The following is a 23,710-nucleotide window of genomic DNA, read 5'->3' on the forward strand; positions in this document are numbered from 1 at the left end:
TAACCTTGAACAGTTACATATGCATAGGATTTTTTACTCATTCACCACCTGCCATCTCTCCAAAACGCCACAAAAAGTATGTCTTGCATCCCAAAATATTAATTTTTTAGCACTTTCTTGAGCTTGGGGTACACCTCGAAAATAAAGCCAAAGGAAATCAAATAAAAACGCAATACAAAAACTGACAAAAGGGACATTTGAAGGGTGAAGGGGGGAACAAGAGGCCTACTTTATTTACATGGCTGTTTGATAAAGACTCCATAGTCAAGACTGTTGAGGGCTTCATGAGAGCAAGTCCAGGATGGGGATGCCTTCCTCTTAAAAGTGCACCAAGAGATCTTAAAAATAAGATCAAAACCTCTACCATCCATAATGGCATAGCAATTGTATGATGAGCTCTTTATATTAGCGGCAAAATTTACACAGGGCATTGGAACTCAGGCCTGAATAGTTTAATACTGCCAGGGTCATAGCCCAGAGACAACCTATACTATGGTATACTATTAAACAGCATGGGGAAAATAAGATGTTAACTCATTTGACAGCTTGCCTAGGCACGTTCTAGATAACCTCAATCAGACCATATGCATTATGTGTGCTGTGAGTGAGATGATACTTACTGTACTAGTTGACTGAGTGGTTGCTCAAGTTCAGCATACTAGGGTACACAGCCAGTTAAATATATAGATGTCCACACAGTATCTTATAAAATGGCAAGCACAACCAAATTCATTTCCTGAGTTTGTGCCAAAAGGATGTTGTTCGTTGGTGCCCTTTTTCAGTCTTTTCCATAATAGAAGAGCATCCTCATCTCCTGGTAGTGGCTCAGACAGCCAATTTACAATAAATATACATTTAAAAAAAATAAGAAAACAGTCAAACTATCAACACAAATAAACACTTTACATTCCAGTAAAATGTACAATGTAGCAACCGGTGAATGGCAACATCAAACACAAAACCTGTGGCGAGGAAGCTTACCACAAGATGGCAACAGGCCTGGCATAGTACACCAGCACAGCCATCGTCTGACTGTACTTAAGCAGTAGTTTATGGATTTAACTCTATTTACCCCAGGCTGTTATGGAAAATAATTAACTGTTCATATAACATGAAATGGAGACAACTTTCATTAAGCAATCATCCACAGCTGCTAAGTCATCTTTTGGTTGTTGGGTATAAAAGTAGGCTGCCCACACAACATGCAAGTTGTTCAGTTTCCCATGGAATTTTGCACCATTAAATACTGGGCAATATATGCATGCTTTGAATACAGCTTGGACAGTAGGTCAAATGTAGGAGGTTTGTAGGTCCCCAGGTTCTTCTCAGATTGCCCAATCTTGAAGTCACATCTTGGCCTGAGCCTTCAGAAGGCCAGATACCTGCACAGTCCCATTTAATAGTTCCATTATGAGTCACTTGTTTGGGCCAACATTCTTTTTATACAAATTTGAATTTCAATGTTTTTATTGTTTGACAAAATTAAACCAAATATCAAAATAGTATTAGTCTTCAATGGATCCTTGCGTCATTCGTGTTTTGCATGATGTGATTTGACAGCATTATTCGTTCAGGTAATGACAGAGTCCAACTGAGGAACAGCCAGACAAATTAAAAATGAGGGTGGAGTTGGGGGGTGAATCCAGTCCATGATTGAGCTACTGTATAAGTACTAGGATCCTCCAATTAACCAAACTGGAAGAAAAAATTTCCTGGTCCGGATGCTACAACACAAAACAAAAAAAGTGTATATTATTCAACAGAATCTGAAATAGGCTGAATTGTGAATTTATTATTTGTTAAATCGTTTAAAAAAAGTACTGTTGTTTCCTACAGCTGTTTGTATACATACATTGATTAGCTTCGAAACTATAGCCCTGGCCACCTCCACCACCAAAGAATGCCTTGAAAATGTTGTTTGCGTCAAAATCTGCTGGGGACAGAAACACATTATGAGGATCAACATCACAGCTGAGGGAATCAGCCAGTACAATCTCAGCACAAATTCACAAAACTAATGTGGTAAACACCCATTTACAGCTCTGAAATACAAATGGCTGAACCCAGTTGATGTTTAAATCAAGTAATAGTAATTTAGTCCCTGTTAAAGCTGAAATAGGGGGGGGGGGGGGCACCACATTTCACCCCAGCACCTTTATTATTGTTGACGAAACAGCCCCTTCCCCCCCCGACTGATCTCCAGCCCTCACCTCCCATGTTACCGGTGTCGTCCTCCAGATCGTGACCACTGTCATATCGGGATTTCTTCTTGGGGTCAGACAACACGGTGAACGCCTCGCCCACCTCCTTAAACTTCTTCTCCTCTTCCTTCTGAATCTCAGCACTGGCCGAGCTGTGACGGTCTGAGAGAGAGAGACAGACAAACCAGGGCCGTCAGTCAGGGGAAAAGTTCAATGTTTTATTTCCCCTTTGCATAGAAATACATCTCCGGACACTTATTTTGTTATATTAGTAAAATAGACTGGATAGTTGAACTGAGAAATATGCTCTCTTAGCTACCTGGATGGTGCATGAGGGCCCGTTTACGGTAAGCCTTCTTGATCTCGTCCTCTGTGGCGTTCTTGTCCACTCCTAGCACCTTGTAGTAATCTTTTCGCTTGCTCTTCTTCAGCTCCAACTGTGCATTCTTCAGGAGGTGCTTGTGTTCTAAGGAAAGGAGTTAAGAGTGAGACGACAAAGATAGTATTAATAACCAAGAGCAGTTAGAGCACCGTAACAGCAGGAGCTATACAGTAATTCCACCCCTTAGAGAACGACACCTGAGACACTGCGTCATAACAGGGTGTGGGGGGAAAAACAGGAGTGTGAAGCAACAGGACCCAGACAGAGAGGTAGCGTGGTGGCTGGGATGGAGAGAGGGGTGGTTGAGTCACACCAATGAGACAGACATACCTTTTGTTTTCTCTGTCTGGTAGACCTTCTCATAATCCCTCACAGCCTCATCGTACTCCTCCTTGTCCATGTAACTGAACACACAGAGATATATAGAAACAAGCTTCAGGGATCATAACCATATTCAATGAATATCCATATTCTTGCTTGCTCTTTAATAATAAGAACTACGGACATATTGCTAGGAAACTAAGGTAGATTGACGTACCACTGTGCTCTCCGTAAATAGGCCTTGATGTAGGTCTCATCCAGCTTAACTGCCTTTGTGCAGTCTTCAATGGCCTGGTCTATTTTTTTCAGCTTTGGGGAAAGAAAAGAGAAAAAAAGGAAATAAAAAAGTAAGAGGACTGGGGAATGTGCAAAAAAGCACGAGACAAAAAAAGAAAAAGATGCTGGCCTAGTTCTAGATAGAGAAAATGAAGCAAAGTGCAGAGCACTGCTAAAAATACACACAGTAAGAGAGGCCTCACTGTATGAGAGGTGTGTGCGAGTTTGTGGCATGCATTGTTAGTATGTGCGCACGTGTGAGAGAGTGAGTATGCGGGTGCCCATGCAGAAGGCCACCTTCACAGCCAGTACTGTAGTGCTACATTGGTCCATATGAGTGACTTCCTGGAGGTTTTACAATCTAACAAGCTACACATGCTGCCAGGACACATTGAGCAGAGTTATACAGGTATAAGGCCTTTAAAAAAAATCTGTTTTGCAAAGAATTCGTGTGGAATCACAGAATCCAGACATTAAAACAGAATTCAACACTCAAATATATTGAACGTATTAGAAAATGCATTAATTTGTCCAAGACATGCATCAGCAATTCATATTTTCCTTTCTCTGAAGAGGCAACAGCTCAGGAATGCCCGTGTGTGTGCGGGTCTACCACTTTGTGTAGTCGTTAGTGATGATGCTAATATCACAACAACCATCTTCTGGTATATGGAAAGGCTTTCCCAAAAACATATATTTAAAATATTAAACACACAAAGTAGCCTACACCTGCCTACCTGGCAGAATAATATCATGGATTATCAATCCAGCGGCCATTTGTTTTACAAACTCTGCAATCACATGAGCGCTATAGAAACATTGTAACCAAAAAGGTCCCTAGCTTTGCACAGTTGAATTAAAGGGTAAGTATACCCAAATGTGGCTTAAGCATTGTTGTAGACAATAATAAATACATTTGGATGTTATATCAAGTTTGATTTAGAGAGCGAAAACCTGAAGGAAAAAAACAAACCCTGGAAAAACAAAACTGAATTTGGGAAAACACTAAACGGAATCAGGCAACAACAAAAAAATGCACACATTTTATAGGGACCTAAATGTATCAAATATCAGCTGCCTGGCTGAAAAGGCCAAACAAACACGGTGTAATATAAAACAGCAATACCTCCTTTGCAAGCGAACAGAGAGCCTTTCAATGAAGACTAAAATATTAATAGTAGGCCGAAGTGAACTGGGGACCAAAATGTCAGAAACACCATGGCTGCATAAGACAAGACAACATGGTATGGCAGATGAGGGGTTCTCCTCCTGGTGCTGTGTGTTAGAGCCTCACCTTAGATCCCACAGTGCCCCTGTTACAGAAGAGCTTAGCATTGGTTTTGATGTTGTTGGGGTCTATAGTCAGGGCCTCAGAGTAGAGCTCGTAGGCCGCATCATAGTTCCCATCCTTGAAGGCCTGGTTCCCATCTTCCTTCTTGGCTTTGAGTGCTTTGGCATTCTGGGTGGAAAAGAGAGAGTACTTAGCAACCTCTGCAAACTTAATGTGTCAGCAAGCCAGTAGTGGAGAGGTCGACCGATTATCATTTTTCAATGCCGATACCGATTATTGGATGACCCCCCCCCCCCCCCACGCTATTAGCGCGCTAACTAGCTAGCCATTTCACTTCGGTTACACCAGCCTCATCTCGGGAGTTGATAGGCTTTAAGTCATAAACAGCTCAATGCTTGACGCACAACGAAGAGCTGCTGGTAAAACGCACGAAAGTGCTGTTTGAATGAATGTTTACGTGTTTTTTATTTTTAAAATCGGCGCCCAAATATATCGATTTCCGATTGTTATGAAAACTTGAAAATTGACCTTAATTAAATCGACCCTAATTAAATCGGCCATTCCTATTAATCGGTCGATCTCTAGTGGAGACAGAATTGGTTAAAGTGCTCTGTGGCTACCTCTTACAAAAAGGTAAGGATGGAGGCAATTAGTCCACATTAGCATAATTATTAGGCAGGTTAGTTGAGCCTAATTGCAGGGCTAGAGTCCTGGTGGCAGGTGGATGGAGGACTCACTCTGCAGGCCAGGCGAGCCTTCTCGTGGTCAGGGGCCATGCGCAAGGCCTGGACAAAGAACTGGACAGCCTTGTCAATACAGTCCTCATAGTACAGACAGAGACCACGGACGTACAGGGCATCGCCATTAGTAGCATCCATCCGCAGGATATCACTGAGAGGACGACAAAGAAACAAGTCTTACATGACAACACACATTTCCAATGGTGTGCATCAGCTTGGGAAATTGCCTTTATTTAATGGTTTTCAACAATGTCTTGTTTACCTGGCTACCGACTGGGCCTCTGGGTAACGCCCAAGCATGGCCAGACACTCTGCTTTCAGCACCTTGAACCGATGGCAGGCTGAGGCTGACTCCAAGGCACGGTCCATGCAGAACACAACCTGCATAGTCCAGAGAGAGAGAAACACAGTCCTATCAAATCTAGCACCAATCTGCCCATTCCCCCAAATAGGGATAACAATCTGCTTGATAAAAGACAACATGCAGCCAAGAGCCTACCATCCTGAAGTCATGCTTTTCAAATCCTATTTCAGCCATCTTTTCATACTCCAGGACGGAATCTGCATTCTTTACCTGAAAATAGATCCAAACTTGAAGAAATCAAACGTATGCTTTTATATAAGGAAGCCACTACACGGCATGATGTTTTCCTCAATCTAAGCAAAACTCATGGAATATCTGTCACAGTTAAAGGATTTCAACTACTGTAGAGCAATTAGCTCTTTACAATGCAATGCTGTTAGGACCTAGTCTGCCAGACAGACTGTCTGACCCACCTCCTGCTGTGCCTGGCTGTTGTCAGGCTCCAGTTCTAGAACCCTGTGGAAACAGCGGCTGGCTGCCATAGCGTTGCCCAGGGACAAGTGGCACTTCCCCTCCCGTAGATGACCCTGTGGGAAAGTTGACTCACAGTTAACAGGCAGGAACACTGACACAGGCAGGGAGGAGACCCACCCACAAACCATGACTCAGATCTTTCCATTACCATACCGTTGTACTCATCCAACTGCCAAACATATTATGAGATGAGACAAACCGGAAAGTCTGACTAACTTGTCTGCCTAGGAGCTAGCTGGGTATTCAAGGCCTGCTACGCCTGGTGGCGGACCCTACCTTCATGAAAGTGTCGTCGAGCCGCACTGCCTGCTGGGAGTCCTCCAGCGCCTCTCTGTGCCGGCTCAGCATCATCAGCGTGGCCGCCCGGTTTCCATAGTAACTGGCATTCTTAGGACACATGTCTGTCGAAAACACATTGGAAAAATAAATTAAATCACTCACTGTCGTTAACAAGAATAGATTATCCTCTCCCCCACAGAAAACAAGGATGTTACCCCTCTCTATAAAAGAGGATATTCTTTGCAGTTGATATCACTGATGGAATTCTTACCTATGGCTTTGGTGTAGTAGTTGAATGCTTCAGAGTAATCCTTCTTGATGTAGTAGGCATTACCTTGCTCCTTGAAGCTCTCCGCTTCCCTGGATGACAGAGAAATAAAAGACAGAAAGAGCTTGACAATGAGGCCATTTGTTGACATTACCCAAGAGAGAGTTGAGTAAAACTGCAAAATGACAGGATGTAGGGACGGGCATGACTAAATCGGGTACTCAAACTGACATCAAAACTCCATCTTTAACCAGAGATCACTTTTTTTCCCAAATACTGTAAAACTATTTGATCAATTTAATCTTGAAGACAACATTCATTTGCTTTGACGCTAGTGTTCGATTTGTGGGACACACACACGTACAAAGGAAAAAGAATCACAGTTCTGCTCCCTAAATTCCCTTTCCCCTCCATGTCTCATTCAATTGCATTCGGACCTCCCCCTCTACACATGCGTTTTGGAATAATTGCATAACTTTCCACTTAGGCTACTTTGTGGTTGTCACAAGTTACCACAGCCAAAATGGTCTATATTGTAAAAATTCATAAATAAAATTAGCTATTTGGTCTTAATTTAAGGTTAGGCATACCGTGAACAGAGTGGCCTTTTCCCATTTATTCTCACTTTTGGTTATTTGAAAATGAAATCCAAAATATTGCTATTTTTAAAACAAACCTTAGAAAGTTGCAATTTCTGTTTAATCCACCAGAAAAGACAGAACAAATATGGTTAAACTGAAATATATATAAAATTCTAAACCAGTTTTTTTTATGTATAATTTCTTGTTAATTCTATCATAAATAGGAGTGGTGTTGTCACACATGCAGCTAGCAAAAATAATGGAATGTCTACTAAACCCAAAACTACAACCAACTAATTGCAGCCTTACCGCAAAAACAGAAGAGCGAAGTAGAAGGGGGAAAAGTAAGGTACTTGTCTTTTGGCCCAAGATTGCAAGAGGGAAAGATTTGATGTACCGATTCCATGGCAAAAACTGATACACAAAACAGCATTGGATTCAAAACTTAGAATTGTTTTATTAAAATTATAAAAGTGTATTGCAACCAATACACACACATACATATAGGGGTTACAACCATCCCAGCTGTGCAGATTTCGCTTCAAAGAGAGAGTCATTAGATAATTTGTTTTGGTACTGTCCACGTGTAGAATGTTTTTGGTCACATTCCAGGAATGGCTGAAGAATTGCAACATTTACCCAGAGCTAACTCTGCAAATAGCACTACTGGGTGATTAAAAAAGTCAGTCAACCGATCAATAATACTATTACATTTAAATTATATTCTGTAGAACGGAATAGAAAGGTTCAGAACTTCTGGGAAACATTAGAGCTGAAAAATATATGGCAAATAGAAGAAAAAGGGGATGGTCTTCAGAGATAGATGGGAATGGTTGAGGGTAACTGAAGGATGTGATTAAAAACAAACAAAAGATAATACTAAAATAGAATGAGTCCGTAAAATGTACACTGCTCAAAAAAATAAAGGGAACACTTAAACAACACAATGTAACTCCAAGTCAATCACACTTCTGTGAAATCAAACTGTCCACTTAGGAAGCAACACTGATTGACAATAAATGTCACATGCTGTTGTGCAAATGGAATAGACAACAGGTGGAAATTATAGGCAATTAGCAAGACACCCCCAATAAAGGAGTGGTTCTGAAGGTGGTGACCACAGACGACTTCTCAGTTCCTATGCTTCCTGGCTGATGTTTTGGTCACTTTTGAATTTTTATTTATTTATTTATTATTTTTTTTATTTTACCTTTATTTAACCAGGCAAGTCAGTTAAGAACACATTCTTATTTTCAATGACGGCCTGGGAACAGTGGGTTAACTGCCTGTTCAGGGGCAGAACGACAGATTTGTACCTTGTCAGCTCAGGGGATTGAACTCGCAACCTTCCGGTTACTAGTCCAACGCTCTAACCACTAGGCTATGCTGCCGCCCCCTGCTGGCGGTGCTTTTACTCTAGTGGTAGCATGAGACGGAGTCTACAACCCACACAAGTGGCTCAGGTAGTGCAGCTCATCCAGGATGGGACATCAATGCGAGCTGTGGGAAGAAGGTTTGCTGTGTCTGTCAGCGTAGGGTCCAGAGCATGGAGGCGCTACCAGGAGACAGGCCAGTACATCAGGAGATGTGGAGGAGGCCAACAACCCAGCAGCAGGACCGCTACCTCCGCCTTTGTGCAAGGAGGAGCACTGCCAGAGCCCTGCAAAATGACCTCCAGCAGGCCACAAATGTGCATGTGTCTGCTCAAAACGGCCAGAAACAGACTCCATGAGGGTGGTATGAGGGCCCGACGTCCACAGGTGGGGGTTGTGCTTACAGCCCAACACCGTGCAGGACGTTTGGCATTTGCCAGAGAACACCAAGATTGGCAAATTCGCCACTGGCACCCTGTGCTCTGTACAGATGAAAGCAGGTTCACACTGTGACAGTCTGGAGATGCCGTGGAGAACGTTCTGCTGCCTGCAACATCCTCCAGCAACATCCTCCAGCATGACCGGTTTGGTAGTGGGTCAGTCATGGTGTGAGGTGGCATTTCTTTGGGGGGCCGCACAGCCTTCCATGTGCTCGCCAGAGGTAGCCCGACTGCCATTAGGTACCGAGATGAGATCCTCAGACCCCTTGTGAGACCATATGCTGGTGCGGTTGGCCCTGGGTTCCTCCTAATGCAAGACAATGCTAGACCTCATGTTGCTGAAGTGTGTCAGCAGTTCCTGCAAGAGGAAGGCATTGATGCTATGGACTGGCCCACCCGTTCCCCAGACCTGAATCCAATTGAGCACATCATGTCTCACTCCATCCACCAACACCACGTTGCACCAGACTGTCCAGGAGTTGGCGGATGCTTTAGTCCAGGTCTGGGAGGAGATCTCTCAGGAGACCACCCGCCATCTCATCAGGAGCATGCCCAGGCGTTGTAGGGAGGTCATACAGGCATGTGAGGCCACACACTACTGAGCCTCATTTTGACTTGTTTTAAGGACATTACATCAAAGTTGGATCAGCCTGTAGTGTGGTTTTCCACTTTCATTTTGAGTGTGACTCCAAATCCAGACCTCCATTGATAATTTGTGTGATTTTGTTGTCAGGACATTCAACTATGTATAGAAAAAAGTATTTGATAAGAATATTTCATTCATTCAGATCTAGGATGTGTTATTTTAGTGTTCCCTTTATTTTTTTGAGCAGTGTATATAGTATGTGTAAGCTGGAAGTAGAAGCCTAACGCCTCAAACACACCGACAGCCTCATTGTGCTAAATAGTATGCAGCATCCTCTGGATATGTATGCAACAAAAGTTCAACGTTCACCTTCTGCTACCATTTCTGTCAAGCAGTCTGCGCATACGTTAGATAAATCCAACGTATGCGCCACACAGAATGCACTGCAACAGCCTCTGCAATGCAATGCTGCAAGGCAAACGCAGCTTTTCATTGGAAATTAATGCAATTCTGGTGTACCAAAATTCAACGACACTGTCGGTGTGTTGTTATCCATTAGTTTACTTCAAAATAGGGGAGGTAGGGTTAGGAGAAAATAATTGGGGCATTGGAAATATATTGGGCATTGGAAATGATGCAGACAATTACATTGATAGTTACAATCTATATGCAATATTAAAGCTGACCGACTCCCTAAAAAAAATAATAATACTGTGGTTAAGGGTTGGGTTTAAAATCTGATTTTCCAGAGCAAAATTGTGGAAACTGGTAGGGTTTAACTTTGTGGCAACTACCGTTAGTGTTGACCCTTACTTTGCAATTAGAAGTCGATAGACATTTTCAGTGTAGAACCTGCCAAAACATTAGTTTGAGTAAGACAGAGCATATTTTTTTTAATCAGAATCATTACACCTACTCACCAAACAGATGCCCTGGCCAAAATACATCCACATGCAGTGTTCAATGTAGAATTGTTCATCCATTTAGAAAATTCCAAGGAACAGGCATAATAAACTAAAAGTACACATATTGTTTTGTAACCATTAATACTTTTTTTCAACTAGCCAAATTGAGCCCGGTTTCAAATTGTCACTGAGAACAACAGGTCCAGACGCAAGATGCAAATCACTTTGCATTATTCGTTTCCATTTTTTATATCAAATCATGTTTTTTTTTACTATAAAATAGGTGTCGACTGTGATAAGGGCTCGGGAAATAATAGCGGCTTGTCTTCTAAATTAAACACAACAAGGCTATGACATTGCACAGCCATAGGCTTCTACATGCAAGTGCCACACAGCTGAGGTTACTACCTTTTTGAAGATTGGGTTCCATGATATAATATAACCAGTTGGTATTACAGATTCAATAAATAAATCATAAATGCCACTTTATTTTATTGAGTGAATAATAAATGATCAAATTTAGCAGTTAGGATTGTGTACTCAAAAATAAAATAATGTAAGTACTCGGTCACAAAAAAGGTCAAATTCCCATCCCTAACAGGTCATACTGTATCATCCACAGAGACAAAATAGACCAAGTAAATGTGAAAAAGGACTTAGAGGAAAACCTCTAGGTGCATTTGTGAGTAATCAACGACTTCATCCCAGCCTGTGTCGCAGACTGCAAGGAGGTAGGATATTACATGATACATAACTGCTGACAAGCAAAACACACAGACAAGAGACAATACTAGGATGAAAGGTCTTCTTTAAATGATAATTCACTCTGGTTGTAGACCAGGGCTAATCTAGGTCTATGATAGACCAGTAGTGTTCAGGAAGCAATCTGATATTCTACTGTTTCCAAACATGTATGCTGGAAGAGTTAACCTTGGTGTGCAGGTGGGAGAGGGGGTAAGGAGCTGTGAAAATCATCTAAACATAGAAAGAGCCATACCAGCAGGCAGTGAGGGGTCTCAGCCAATGGAAATAGAGGTAGTGACCACTGCTCACAAACAGAGCAGCTATCTGGGCTCAGTGGGAAATACAGAGGCAGATCACCAGGGAGCACATGGCAAGACAAGCCAGGAAGAGGGCAACTGCCATTTTCTTGGAATCTTTATTTATTTAACTAAGAACAAAAAAGTTAAGAACAAATTCTTATTTACAAGAGTGGCAGATTTTTACCTTGTCAGCTCAGGGATTCAAACCAGCGAACCTTAGTGTTGGGACAGTAACCTAACCACTAGGCAACCTGCCGCCCCAACATCTTCACCATGCTTCACTTCAAATCACAATCAGGGCAAGAAAGCTGACAATGAAGCAAAACTGCAACTAAAGGCAATTTTCCAAGACAATGCCTTGCCCTTGTTAATGTTCTTGAGGAAACAGGACGGTTACCCCTATATCACCTGATTATAACACATTGGTTGGTTGTTGAACTTCTGGCCCCCACTGTTGCCAAGAGGAAAGTTGAGAGAATTACTTGTGGTAGGAATATATTAGCTAGGCCCAGCGTCATTAATATATGGATCTGGCTAGGCCTAGCTGACAACCTCGGATACCATCACAGTAAAAAAATATATATATAAAAAAATGGATGACCCTTCAGGCATACCAAGAAGACCATGTCAGTCAATAGTATGTTACCTCATGCAAAGCCTAACTTATAGCTGTCTCGTTCAGATCATCAAGACCTGAGAATGTTCTGGAAGAACGTCACTCAGCGAGGACAATCAGTGGGCAGAGTGGGGCAAGATTTTGGGGACTTTTGTGGGTCGTGCGTGGGAACATAGCAATACTAACAGTTATGTTAGCTAGCTAAGTAAATAATTAGCTTAACACATTTGGTTAAAAAAATATATAGAACAAAAACATTAACCATAGGCTTTGCGACCGTCATAGATAACGGCTACTTAGCTAACGTTAGTTAGCCAACTAGCTAGTACAATAGCAAGCTAACGTTAGCTAGCCATAACAACACACGACGGTGCAAACTTTATCACAAACTGTGACTAACTTTCTTGGTTAGGTAACAATAACAAAACAGATAGTCAACTTTATTTGTTGGTATGGATTTTTCAAAAAGAGAAATGGCTAACCGGTTAGCAAGGCCTAATTCCCGTGTGACACAAAGCAAAAGCAAACCAACACTAGCCAGACCAAGATTATAATAACATGACAATGAGAACACTCAAATCTAAAGTGTAACATTTGTTGTACATTTTCCCGCAACGTACCTCTCCAATTCCTCGTCGCTGAGTATTTCCATTTCAGGATCCATAGTCACATCGCAGTCATCAACCGTCGCCATTTTGCTGGGACTGAGAAGGGGAGGGGGGGGGGGGGGGGTGATTGACAACTAGACAAGACGATCACTGAAAGTTAGTCCTGTATTTTTAACTGAAACCTGGCAGTCCCAAAACCTTTTAGGTCCACCAGCATCTACTAAGCTAACATATTTAATTGTTTAAGATGGTCATACCAAGGATCATTTAAATATTTGATTTGGAATTTTAGGACCAATTTATGTATCAAAAATAACATCTTGAATTTGGTCTTACTGCTATTAGCCCATAGAAACACATTGGATAACAGATTTATACATGGAAAAACATAGGCCAAAATGAAGTTTGAATTGTCTACCCTTAATATATAAGAAAGATCAGGCAACTTTTTATTCTATTTTTTTTACACACATATTTAACCCTTTTTTTTTAGACACTAAACTACTTCCATATATACTGCCATTAATTGTTTTAACTGGTACCGGGCTACCTTCAGGCGAGTGTTGTGAGGCTTACGTCCTAAATAAAAACAACCGACACGTATGAGTTCGTGAGACTCACCTTCATCATATCAGTGTGTAGGCCAAACACTTCGGAAACTACAGACAGAAAGTGGCAGACAGGCCGTAAAGTCTCACTTTAAAATGTTTTTTCCCCCAATAGTTTTTGTCCCACCAGGAGTGGCAAGAAAGCAGAAACAGGCCCCCAGCCAGGTTAAACCAATGCATGATCGGACAGGCTATTTTGTCAGTAAAAATAGAGTAACATTGAACTAGCTCGCTCTATTAAAATAGAAAATGTTAATGTCTTCCATCCTCTGCAGCTGTGGCTCAAACAAGTCTTACGCCCATCGGACGCTAGAGGTCTCAGTTACTAAAAGTAGTGAGGAAGACGTTACGTAAGCATTGTAAACAGGAAGTATTTTTGGATAGTGGTGTTTGGAATTTACGGGAGCGCTGTATTTAAATTTTAAAGGTAAAAAGATTGTAAGGAAATTAAATGTTGAATTGAGTTATCTGTACGAACATAACAATGGACAATATCACTTAAATATAATAGTTAGCTAACTAAATGCATGCTACACGTTAGCATGTAGCTAGCTAGTTACGGGTCCTAATAATATAATGTTCTGCTACGTGAGGGAAAACGTCCTACCTCTATGACTTGTAAGAAAAAGGTGTGTGTGTGTGTGTGTTTTGCTAGCTGCAGAGACATCTGTCATCTGACTTGTTATTCAATTACAGAGTTTCCAAGAGACTGATCATCATCATGGGCAAGAGTTGTAAAGTGGTGGTGTGTGGTCTGGCTGCCGTTGGCAAGACTGCTGTCCTGGAGCAACTGCTGTATGCCAATCATATTGCGGGTAAGCAATTAATTCGTAAGACCTAGCTAGATCAACGACAATGTTGATGTTTTGACTACACAGATCATCTGGTCCCATTTGATATCCCAAAGTGCCCCCCCCCCCCCTAGGCTCAGAGCCCATGGAGACCCTGGAGGATATCTATATTGGCTCCATAGAAACAGACCGTGGCACTCGAGAGCAAGTGCGCTTCTACGACACTCGGGGTCTTCGTGATGGTCTGGAGTTCCCTCGCCACTACTTCTCCTTTGCGGACGGTTTTGTCCTGGTCTACAGCATCGACAGTAAGGAGTCCTTCAAACGGATGGAGGCCCTCAAGAAAGACATTGACCGCTACCGTGATAAGAAAGAGGTAAGGACTTTCATCGATTTCAATGGTAATTGTAAAGCACAGTGTCATGTAGGCGAGTTAAATAACAGACTTCAGGACAAAACAGACCCTGCTGATGAATGGCCGTCCTATCGCCTCTGACTGCAGACCGTCAGCCACCTTTATTGTTTGTTAATTTCCTGATGGTCCTACGTGTTGAATTACCACCGCACATCAACAGCCAGCAGGTTATGTACTACGCGTGGCGACATTCGTTATGGTGTGTCTTGTCCTAAAGTTCTTATCTACACACCACCCTCCACTTGCTGATATACAGGTGATGTGAGGTTGTGCTAAATGGATGAGATGATCTGTCCACAGGTGAACATAGTGGTGCTGGGCAACAAGCTAGACATGCAGGAGCAGAGGAGAGTGGACTCTGAAGTGGCCCAGTACTGGGCCAAGACAGAAAAGGTGCGTCTGTGGGAGGTGTCTGTGGCAGACCGGAGGACCCTCATCGAGCCTTTTGTCCACCTGGCCAGCAAGATGACCCAGCCTCAGAGCAAATCATCCTTCCCCCTCAGCCGCAATAAGAACAAGGGGAGTGGCGCTGTCGATAGCTGAGGGATTAGGGGGGATGGAAGGGGGGAGGGAGTGAGGATTGATGAAGAATGGGAAAGAGTAGTAGGGGAAACGCAATAGACTGATTGTTAGCCTATCACAAATACAGACAATTTTATGTCTGCACAAATGTACACCGACTGAAACAAATGGTTTCATGGAGATTTTGACTGATATTTAGACTCATATTTGACCATTTAGACTGATCTTTGGCGACAAGTAAATGTTGACATCAAAAGTAACACAAATGGATAATCAAGAGGGTTGTTTGTATCATGGAGGATACATAAGGGATTATATTACTGTTAGTTAATCAGGAGATTTGTTACACTACTGGCATGCCATCTACTCAGATGAAATATGGCAACTATTTTAGCATGGATGATCTGAATGTTATTTTAAGTTAGAGTACATGAAACAAATCCATATTTATTTATTTTTGAATCCCCCCAATTTCGTAGTATCCAATTATTAGTAGTTACTATCTTGTCTCATCGCTACAACTCCCGTACGGGCTCGGGAGAGACGAAGGTCGAAAGTCATGCGTCCTCCGAAACCCAACCAAGCCGCACTGCTTCTTAACACAGCGCGCATCCAACCCGGAAGCCAGCCGCACCAATGTGTCAGAGGAAACACTGTGCACCTGGCGACCTTGGTTAGCGCGCAATGCGCCCGGCCCACCACTGGAGTCGCTGGTGCGCGATGAGACAAGGATATCCCTACCGGCCAAACCCTCCCTAACCCGGATGACGCTAGGCCAATTGTGCGTCTCCCCACGGACCTCCCAGTCGCGGCCAGCTGCAACAGAGCCTGGGCGCGAACCCAGAGTCTCTGGTGGCACCGCTAGCTCTGCGATGCAGTGCCCTAGACCACTGCGCCACCTGGGAGGCCGCAAATCCATATTTTGAAGAATTAAAACATTATTTTAGCGATGTCAGAAATATTACTGCCTTTTGAGATTGCTTTGAGTTTTAGAATGACATTATTGTCTAAAGATTTGAATTGTGGCTGACAGACTAGTCTCTTGGTGAACAGGGTGTTTGAAGAGCTTCCTGCCTGCTGGACAGGCCCTGAAGAGCTCTTGACCACAGCCTAAGCTCGCTGAATTATCTGTACCTTATCAGAAACTCCTTACTGTCCTTGAAAACCATGGGGTATTCTTGATCTTTGCTACTGAGCTATGTTGGTCAGACGAAATGCAAATGTATTTCATTTTCAAATTATTTAACTGACTGAAGCTATTTAATGCCATGTCAGGGTCCATAGTTATTGTGCAACATTTCATGTGTGTGTCACTGAACAAGAAAGATGCCTTGGCCTAGTTTGGAGTAGTTTTTTGCTTTGTGACTATTCACAGATCTTTATATTTGTGTTATGTTTTGACATTGTTCATCTCTGTCTTTATGTCTTTAATTGTATAATTGTTTGCATGTCGTGTAAACAAATAAAAAGATTCGCTCAGCATCTAAGTTGACGCTGTTGTGTATCTATGATTTGCATGATTTATGAAGTAATTAAACATAATACAAACATTTTAATGTCTTAATTAAAATAATCCTACATTGCTGATTGCGGTGCCATCGCCACAGATCATTCCCATGAGCTAGGATAAAGATCTACAGAGATCTCTAAACTTTGCTCAAATCCATCCAAACTCTGCCTCCATGTCAGAAATGTGGAGAAGGAGAGAGAGGAGTCAGAGTAGTGTCACAGAATAGCTCATGCATTTTCAAAGGGCAACATTTTAAAGCAGCTTCGATGACCAACGATTCAACTTATTTTCTCTCACTGCTGTGTAGCAGCTCCCTGGGGGGTTGGCGGGTAGCCTAGTGGTTAGAGAGGTGAGCCAGCAACTGAAGGGTTGCCAGTTCAAATCCTGGGACTGACAGGGGAAAATCAGGTAGGAAATGAGCTGGCTACCAGAGGGTTTCTGGTATCAAATCCTAGATTCCTTCAGTTGTGCCTGTAAGCAAAGCCCCTGTAAACAGCTCCCTGGTTGCTGAGTGTGGCAGCCCCCCACACCTCTCCAACAAACCTGTATGTGTGTCTTTTGGAGGGGTTGGACCTTGTGTGCAATTGGCCTTTTGTTCTTTAGTGGTAATTGCTGTGAGTACATCTGTACAAATCCATTATAAAGGCTTCATCTCTGCCTTTGATGTAAGGTACTTCAGGTGAGATTCTTTGTAGTCTATATTTAACCTGACATTGACAACAGTCAGGTTAGGTATGATTCCTCTCCCCAGTAATGAATTGAATTGTTTCAGCAATCTATTCCACAGAACCATCTATTTTATACCGTTGGAACTATACATCTAAATATTTCAAGCACAAAAGAAAACCTATTTTAAGTGGCCATTTCATGTTGAAACAGTGTTGTAGTAGAGATAGGTCCCTGTGGTGATGAGAATTCTGCCCTACATACACTGAGACAAGGTCAGACATGTTTATGTAGAGCAAATGAAGCTGCCAACAGTTCCACATGGACCAGCTGACTGGAAAGGTTAATGTAAGCTAATGAGAAAACCTCAAGTGGAACGTTTCTGAATTGATACTATACTCACCTTCAGAGCACAAGCAGAATGTTGTTTCTCAGTTCAAACAGGTTGTTTTTAATGACGAGCCAGTGTGCTGATGATGTCCTTTACTAAGAAATTGTGCGTTTACTGAGTCACATTTATGGATCATTATAAACTATCATAGTGTTACAACCCACATTTATTGTCTTCTTACACAGTACATAAGGTACAATAACTTTAACACAAAACAGCCTCAGGACCCTATATAACCCGCCACACTCTCATACATTTTCTTATCTACGTTTAACAGAGGGCAATGAACAATAAAACATCTCACTCTCTATATTGATCTCCTGTTAAAATGTGACATTTACCACACGGCTTGAAATACACACTGTGAATACTGCGGTGGGGGCGAGGGGAGCAGTAGATTTGTGACTTGTCCCCGTTGTGATTTATGAACACACTTCTTCAACTAGACTACCGCCAAAACCATTTCCCCAAGGATGACACTAAGACAAAAAAATACCAAGGCAATGTCCTTTTATCTCTACTCCAATAATGTTTTACTGTCATAGCAAAAAACACCAGATTCATCTTCAGTGCTGCAGCTGAGCATCTAGCTAGGCTCCCCCAGGGACATGCAGGACCAATGGGATTTCTCCCCCCTTTCTTTTTACAATGGAGATTATATATCTCAACCCTGGCAGTTGCTATAGTGACCTTCTAATCGCAGCATTTCCCTCCCAGCACTATGTCTTCAAGAAGTAGTGTGTGATTTAAGGGGTTGGATAGAGAAAGGCCAGCACACAGGTTGAACAATGGACTTGTGATTTGGCATGATGATGTGCCCCATGTGGCCATTCTAACTGTTTGTCCCCAGCCTCTGAACCAATACAACCCAAAGTCAAGGTCAGTATGTCCAAACAGGTTCCCTGTTATAAGGCCAGATCTTTTTGATATGAAATCCCTCCAGAAAGCTATGGCTACCGTAGCCTGCTGCAAAGATAAAACGGTCACAGAAGAGATGATTTCTTCCTCTTTACAAGAGAGGTATGAATTTATGGCCATTATTTGGTGGGAAGAGAAAGGTCAAATGTTTCTTATGACATAATGATTTTGATGCTCTGTGACAGATCAGCATTAACCGGGCCCCAAAGCAGTTGGTGCAGCTCATTCCACCTGAATACACAGAGGGCGAGTTTACATAATCTGCCGTAGGACAATACCTAATGAATGTAAACACACATGTCATTTTGAACAATGTTTTAAATATGATTTGATCATGCTGCAAAGCGCTGTGCTGTGCGTGTGGTGGATCTAACAGCTTTGACATTAGAAAGCGGGACATGTTAACAAGTCGTCTGGTTCCAGTCAATAGCCGGACACTTAAAGGTTAGTAAAATACAAAGTGATGCTGAGGAAGTGAAAGATCTCATCGATTTATTTCCCTATCCACCTTCTCCCTCTGTCTATTTCTCTCTCTCCCATTTATTTCTGTCATTCATATCCAACCTGGCATTATCTACACAGATGGGAAAAAAACAAACATTTTAAGCAAAGACTCAATAGCGTATCAAAACATCTTACTCTCTATTCCACCTTACAATTCCTATTGCACATCATAAAGATCACTGTAGTCAAATGTACTGTGAACATAGTGACAAAGATGTTACAATAAATACTGGCCATGTCCCCTCATAGAATATCTTCTACATCGTAGTACATGTTTTGTAATGTACCACTGGTTTTAAATGGAACACAAGGGCTGCATTTACACAGGCAGCCCAATTCTGTTTCTTTTTTCTCCCACTAATTGGTCTTTTGGTCATTCACATTAGATTTTTACATCAGAGCTTTTTCAGAGCTGATCTGATTGGTCAAAAGACCAATTAGTGAAAAAGAATATCAGATTTGGGCTGCCTGTCTAAACCCCGCCAAGCAGCCACAGATATTGGGTCAGCAGGTAGCCTAATGGTTCGAGTGCTGGACTTGTAACCGAAAAGTTGCAAGATTGAATCCCTGAGCTGACAAGGTAAAAATATGTTGTTCTACCCCGGAACAAGGCAGTTAACCCACTGTTCCTAGTCTGCCATTGAAAATAAGAATTTGTTCTTAACTGACTTTCCTAGTTAAATAAAAGGTCAAAAATAAATATTGACATGTACTGTATAACTTGACATACACACTGAACTGACTCCGTGTCCCTGTGGGGTTGATACAGAGAGGGAGGACCCAGAGACTGACAGACTGACCACCACAGCAAAATAAATGGGTGTCACTCCAAAGTATTCAGGTAGAGATCAATATATCATTGTAGGGGTTTGGGGAGAGGTCTGGCAAGTTTCTTCTGTCCCCACTGGCTTCAGACATGGGTATGATCACTTGACCTTCCCTTGTTTTGGCAATGGGAGAGGTCTGTTTGTGCTTACCTAACGTTTACACATGGGGAGAGCTGGCATAAGGACCTACAGTGGTCGTGAGAACAACATTGCTGTCCAACTACATTAAGAGAACGGGCTCCCCTTCCAATAAAGGACATGGATGGGAAGCCAACCAATGTATAGCTGTTTGAACAAAATTCACATCATTATGGTATGCTTGTTACAGTTCATTACAGTCCAGAAGAGTCTCCAGACAGATGTGGCTTTGGTGATTGGCACTATTATGGCAGGAGACTGACTCTGGCTTCAGTTCAGACAACAAGAGCACATGACACAGGACCTGCTCTGTACACAAAGGACAGAGAAAAGCTGTGAAGAACAGCGCTGAGCTGAGCAGTGGTGGTAGTCCAGAATCCAGTACCGTTCCATGATATTGTTCAGAACCTAATCTCTCTCCATTATCTGGAGCCGCTCCAGAGTATGATGTTATGATGTTCTGCCCACTGAAACCACCTGGGTGTGAATACTGTGCAGATAATCCAGAATATCATCCAGACTGTTGTTATTCAGCATGCCACTCATTTCTGTGACAATAGCCCTGTTTATACCTGCTGTTAACATGCGACCTTCATCCTGATCTTGACCTGATCTTGTCTGTTTACACTTATAAGACCTGATCACAATGCATCTTTTAATTGTCTACACTTCTCTAAAATGTGGGCACAATCAGAATGTGAACAAGATCAGGACAAAGGGAAGCAGGTTGGAACCAGGTATAAACAGGGCTAATGAGGCAGGACTCAGATGGAGACCGACACCTTTCTCCATTCGCTTATCTTTTATCTTTGCAGTGTTGAATGCCTGCTGTGAAGACTAACTTCTAAAATAGGGGGAAATGAGAGCTGTGCTTTGACATCAGTGATATGCAGATCCTATACCAGGAAACTCAGTTCTGAGAAACTCCAGCTCCTCCCACCTCACAGGCAGTAGCCTCAGTCAACATGGCTGCCTTGTAGTTTCATAGCCTGCCATTACATACAGCACATGTTCTTTTACTGGAATAAATGGGTCACTGGTAGACTGATAGATAATTGACATTTCACCACACTGCAATTGAAGAGAATGTGATCATAGTGCTTTGTTTTATCCATGGTGTCTCTTTCTATAATAATGGGACACATTTTATTTATTTATTTTATTTTACCTTTATTTAACCAGGTAGGCAAGTTGAGAACAAGTTCTCATTTACAATTGCGACCTGGCCAAGATAAAGCAAAGCAGTTCGACAGATAAAACGACACAGAGTTACACATGGAGTAAAAACAAACATACAGTCAATAATGCAGTATAAACAAGTCTATATACAATGTGAGCAAATGAGGTGAGAAGGGAGGTAAAGGCAAAAAAAGGCCATGATGGCAAAGTAAATACAATATAGCAAGTAAAATACTGGAATGGTAGTTTTGCAATGGAAGAATGTGCAAAGTAGAAATAAAAAAATAATGGGGTGCAAAGGAGCAAAATAAATAAATAAATAAAAATTAAATACAGTTGGGAAAGAGGTAGTTGTTTGGGCTAAATTATAGGTGGGCTATGTACAGGTGCAGTAATCTGTGAGCTGCTCTGACAGTTGGTGCTTAAAGCTAGTGAGGGAGATAAGTGTTTCCAGTTTCAGAGATTTTTGTAGTTCGTTCCAGTCATTGGCAGCAGAGAACTGGAAGGAGAGGCGGCCAAAGAAAGAATTGGTCTTGGGGGTGACTAGAGAGATATACCTGCTGGAGCGTGTGCTACAGGTGGGAGATGCTATGGTGACCAGCGAGCTGAGATAAGGGGGGACTTTACCTAGCAGGGTCTTGTAGATGACATGGAGCCAGTGGGTTTGGCGACGAGTATGAAGCGAGGGCCAGCCAACGAGAGCGTACAGGTCGCAATGGTGGGTAGTATATGGGGCTTTGGTGATAAAACGGATTGCACTGTGATAGACTGCATCCAATTTGTTGAGTAGGGTATTGGAGGCTATTTTGTAAATGACATCGCCAAAGTCGAGGATTGGTAGGATGGTCAGTTTTACAAGGGTATGTTTGGCAGCATGAGTGAAGGATGCTTTGTTGCGAAATAGGAAGCCAATTCTAGATTTAACTTTGGATTGGAGATGTTTGATATGGGTCTGGAAGGAGAGTTTACAGTCTAACCAGACACCTAAGTATTTGTAGTTGTCCACGTATTCTAAGTCAGAGCCGTCCAGAGTAGTGATGTTGGACAGGCGGGTAGGTGCAGGTAGCGATCGGTTGAAGAGCATGCATTTAGTTTTACTTGTATTTAAGAGCAATTGGAGGCCACGGAAGGAGAGTTGTATGGCATTGAAGCTTGCCTGGAGGGTTGTTAACACAGTGTCCAAAGAAGGGCCGGAAGTATACAGAATGGTGTCGTCTGCGTAGAGGTGGATCAGGGACTCACCAGCAGCAAGAGCGACCTCATTGATGTATACAGAGAAGAGAGTCGGTCCAAGAATTGAACCCTGTGGCACCCCCATAGAGACTGCCAGAGGTCCGGACAGCAGACCCTCCGACTTGACACACTGAACTCTATCAGAGAAGTAGTTGGTGAACCAGGCGAGGCAATCATTTGAGAAACCAAGGCTGTCGAGTCTGCCGATGAGGATATGGTGATTGACAGAGTCGAAAGCCTTGGCCAGATCAATGAATACGGCTGCACAGTAATGTTTCTTATCGATGGCGGTTAAGATATCGTTTAGGACCTTGAGCGTGGCTGAGGTGCACCCATGACCAGCTCTGAAACCAGATTGCATAGCAGAGAAGGTATGGTGAGATTCGAAATGGTCGGTAATCTGTTTGTTGACTTGGCTTTCGAAGACCTTAGAAAGGCACGGTAGGATAGATATAGGTCTGTAGCAGTTTGGGTCAAGAGTGTCCCCCCCTTTGAAGAGGGGGATGACCGCAGCTGCTTTCCAATCTTTGGGAATCTCAGACGACACGAAAGAGAGGTTGAACAGGCTAGTAATAGGGGTGGCAACAATTTCGGCAGATAATTTTAGAAAGAAAGGGTCCAGATTGTCTAGCCCGGCTGATTTGTAGGGGTCCAGATTTTGCAGCTCTTTCAGAACATCAGCTGAATGGATTTGGGAGAAGGAGAAATGGGGAAGGCTTGGGCGAGTTGCTGTTGGGGGTGCAGTGCTGTTGTCCGGGGTAGGAGTAGCCAGGTGGAAAGCATGGCCAGCCGTAGAAAAATGCTTATTGAAATTCTCAATTATGGTGGATTTATCAGTGGTGACAGTGTTTCCTATCTTCAGTGCAGTGGGCAGCTGGGAGGAGGTGTTCTTATTCTCCATGGACTTTACAGTGTCCCAGAACTTTTTTGAGTTAGTGTTGCAGGAAGCAAATTTCTGCTTGAAAAAGCTAGCCTTGGCTTTTCTAACTGCCTGTGTATAATGATTTCTAGCTTCCCTGAACAGCTGCATATCACGGGGGCTGTTCGATGCTAATGCAGAACGCCATAGGATGTTTTTGTGTTGGTTAAGGGCAGTCAGGTCTGGGGAGAACCAAGGGCTATATCTGTTCCTGGTTCTAAATTTCTTGAATGGGGCATGTTTATTTAAGATGGTTAGGAAGGCATTTTTAAAAAATATCCAGGCATCCTCTACTGACGGGATGAGATCAATATCCTTCCAGGATACCCCGGCCAGGTCGA

The 23,710-nt window shown here is 42.6% G+C and overlaps 2 protein-coding genes across 3 annotated transcripts; one reads left to right on the top strand and one right to left on the bottom strand.

Moving 5' to 3' along the window:
* Positions 1-196: 196 nt before the first annotated feature.
* On the bottom strand, positions 197-13,654 carry LOC109893311 (dnaJ homolog subfamily C member 7-like). Of its 2 annotated transcripts, none has more exons than XM_020486490.2 (15): positions 13,370-13,654; positions 12,761-12,844; positions 6,600-6,688; positions 6,326-6,450; positions 5,989-6,102; positions 5,711-5,785; positions 5,474-5,592; positions 5,209-5,362; positions 4,475-4,639; positions 3,122-3,213; positions 2,914-2,987; positions 2,521-2,667; positions 2,211-2,363; positions 1,853-1,930; positions 197-1,724 (listed from the first exon to the last, which is right to left on the bottom strand). In XM_020486490.2, the coding sequence occupies exons 2-15, from the start codon at positions 12,832-12,834 to the stop codon at positions 1,687-1,689; spliced, it is 1,497 nt and encodes a 498-aa protein (XP_020342079.1). In that variant the 5' UTR covers positions 12,835-12,844; positions 13,370-13,654; the 3' UTR covers positions 197-1,686. The 2 variants fall into 2 exon arrangements, with proteins under 2 accessions (XP_020342079.1, XP_020342078.1); XM_020486489.2 differs by having other exon boundaries at positions 1,853-1,933; positions 13,370-13,418.
* A 9-nt stretch (positions 13,655-13,663) lies between these two features.
* LOC109893313 (NF-kappa-B inhibitor-interacting Ras-like protein 2) lies at positions 13,664-16,576 on the top strand. Its single transcript, XM_020486492.2, has 4 exons — positions 13,664-13,783; positions 14,053-14,171; positions 14,282-14,523; positions 14,863-16,576. The coding sequence occupies exons 2-4, from the start codon at positions 14,078-14,080 to the stop codon at positions 15,103-15,105; spliced, it is 579 nt and encodes a 192-aa protein (XP_020342081.1). The 5' UTR covers positions 13,664-13,783; positions 14,053-14,077; the 3' UTR covers positions 15,106-16,576.
* Positions 16,577-23,710: the final 7,134 nt, after the last annotated feature.

This window comes from Oncorhynchus kisutch, linkage group LG6 (assembly GCF_002021735.2).
Source record: "Oncorhynchus kisutch isolate 150728-3 linkage group LG6, Okis_V2, whole genome shotgun sequence".
Lineage (NCBI taxonomy): Eukaryota > Metazoa > Chordata > Actinopteri > Salmoniformes > Salmonidae > Oncorhynchus > Oncorhynchus kisutch.

Excerpts from the sequence above, each read along its gene's own strand:
- LOC109893313 (XM_020486492.2), top strand. The coding sequence starts at position 14,078 with ATGGGCAAGAGTTGTAAAGTGGTGGTGTGTGGTCTGGCTGCCGTTGGC. Across the intron at positions 14,172-14,281 it reads GTATGCCAATCATATTGCGG|GCTCAGAGCCCATGGAGACC; the intron begins GTAAGCAATTAA and ends CCCCCCCCCTAG. Across the intron at positions 14,524-14,862 it reads GCTACCGTGATAAGAAAGAG|GTGAACATAGTGGTGCTGGG; the intron begins GTAAGGACTTTC and ends ATCTGTCCACAG.
- LOC109893311 (XM_020486489.2), bottom strand. The coding sequence starts at position 12,834 with ATGGCGACGGTTGATGACTGCGATGTGACTATGGATCCTGAAATGGAA. Across the intron at positions 2,364-2,520 it reads GGCCCTCATGCACCATCCAG|ACCGTCACAGCTCGGCCAGT; the intron begins GTAGCTAAGAGA and ends TCTCTCTCTCAG. Across the intron at positions 1,934-2,210 it reads CGACACCGGTAACATGGGAG|CAGATTTTGACGCAAACAAC; the intron begins GTGAGGGCTGGA and ends TTCTGTCCCCAG.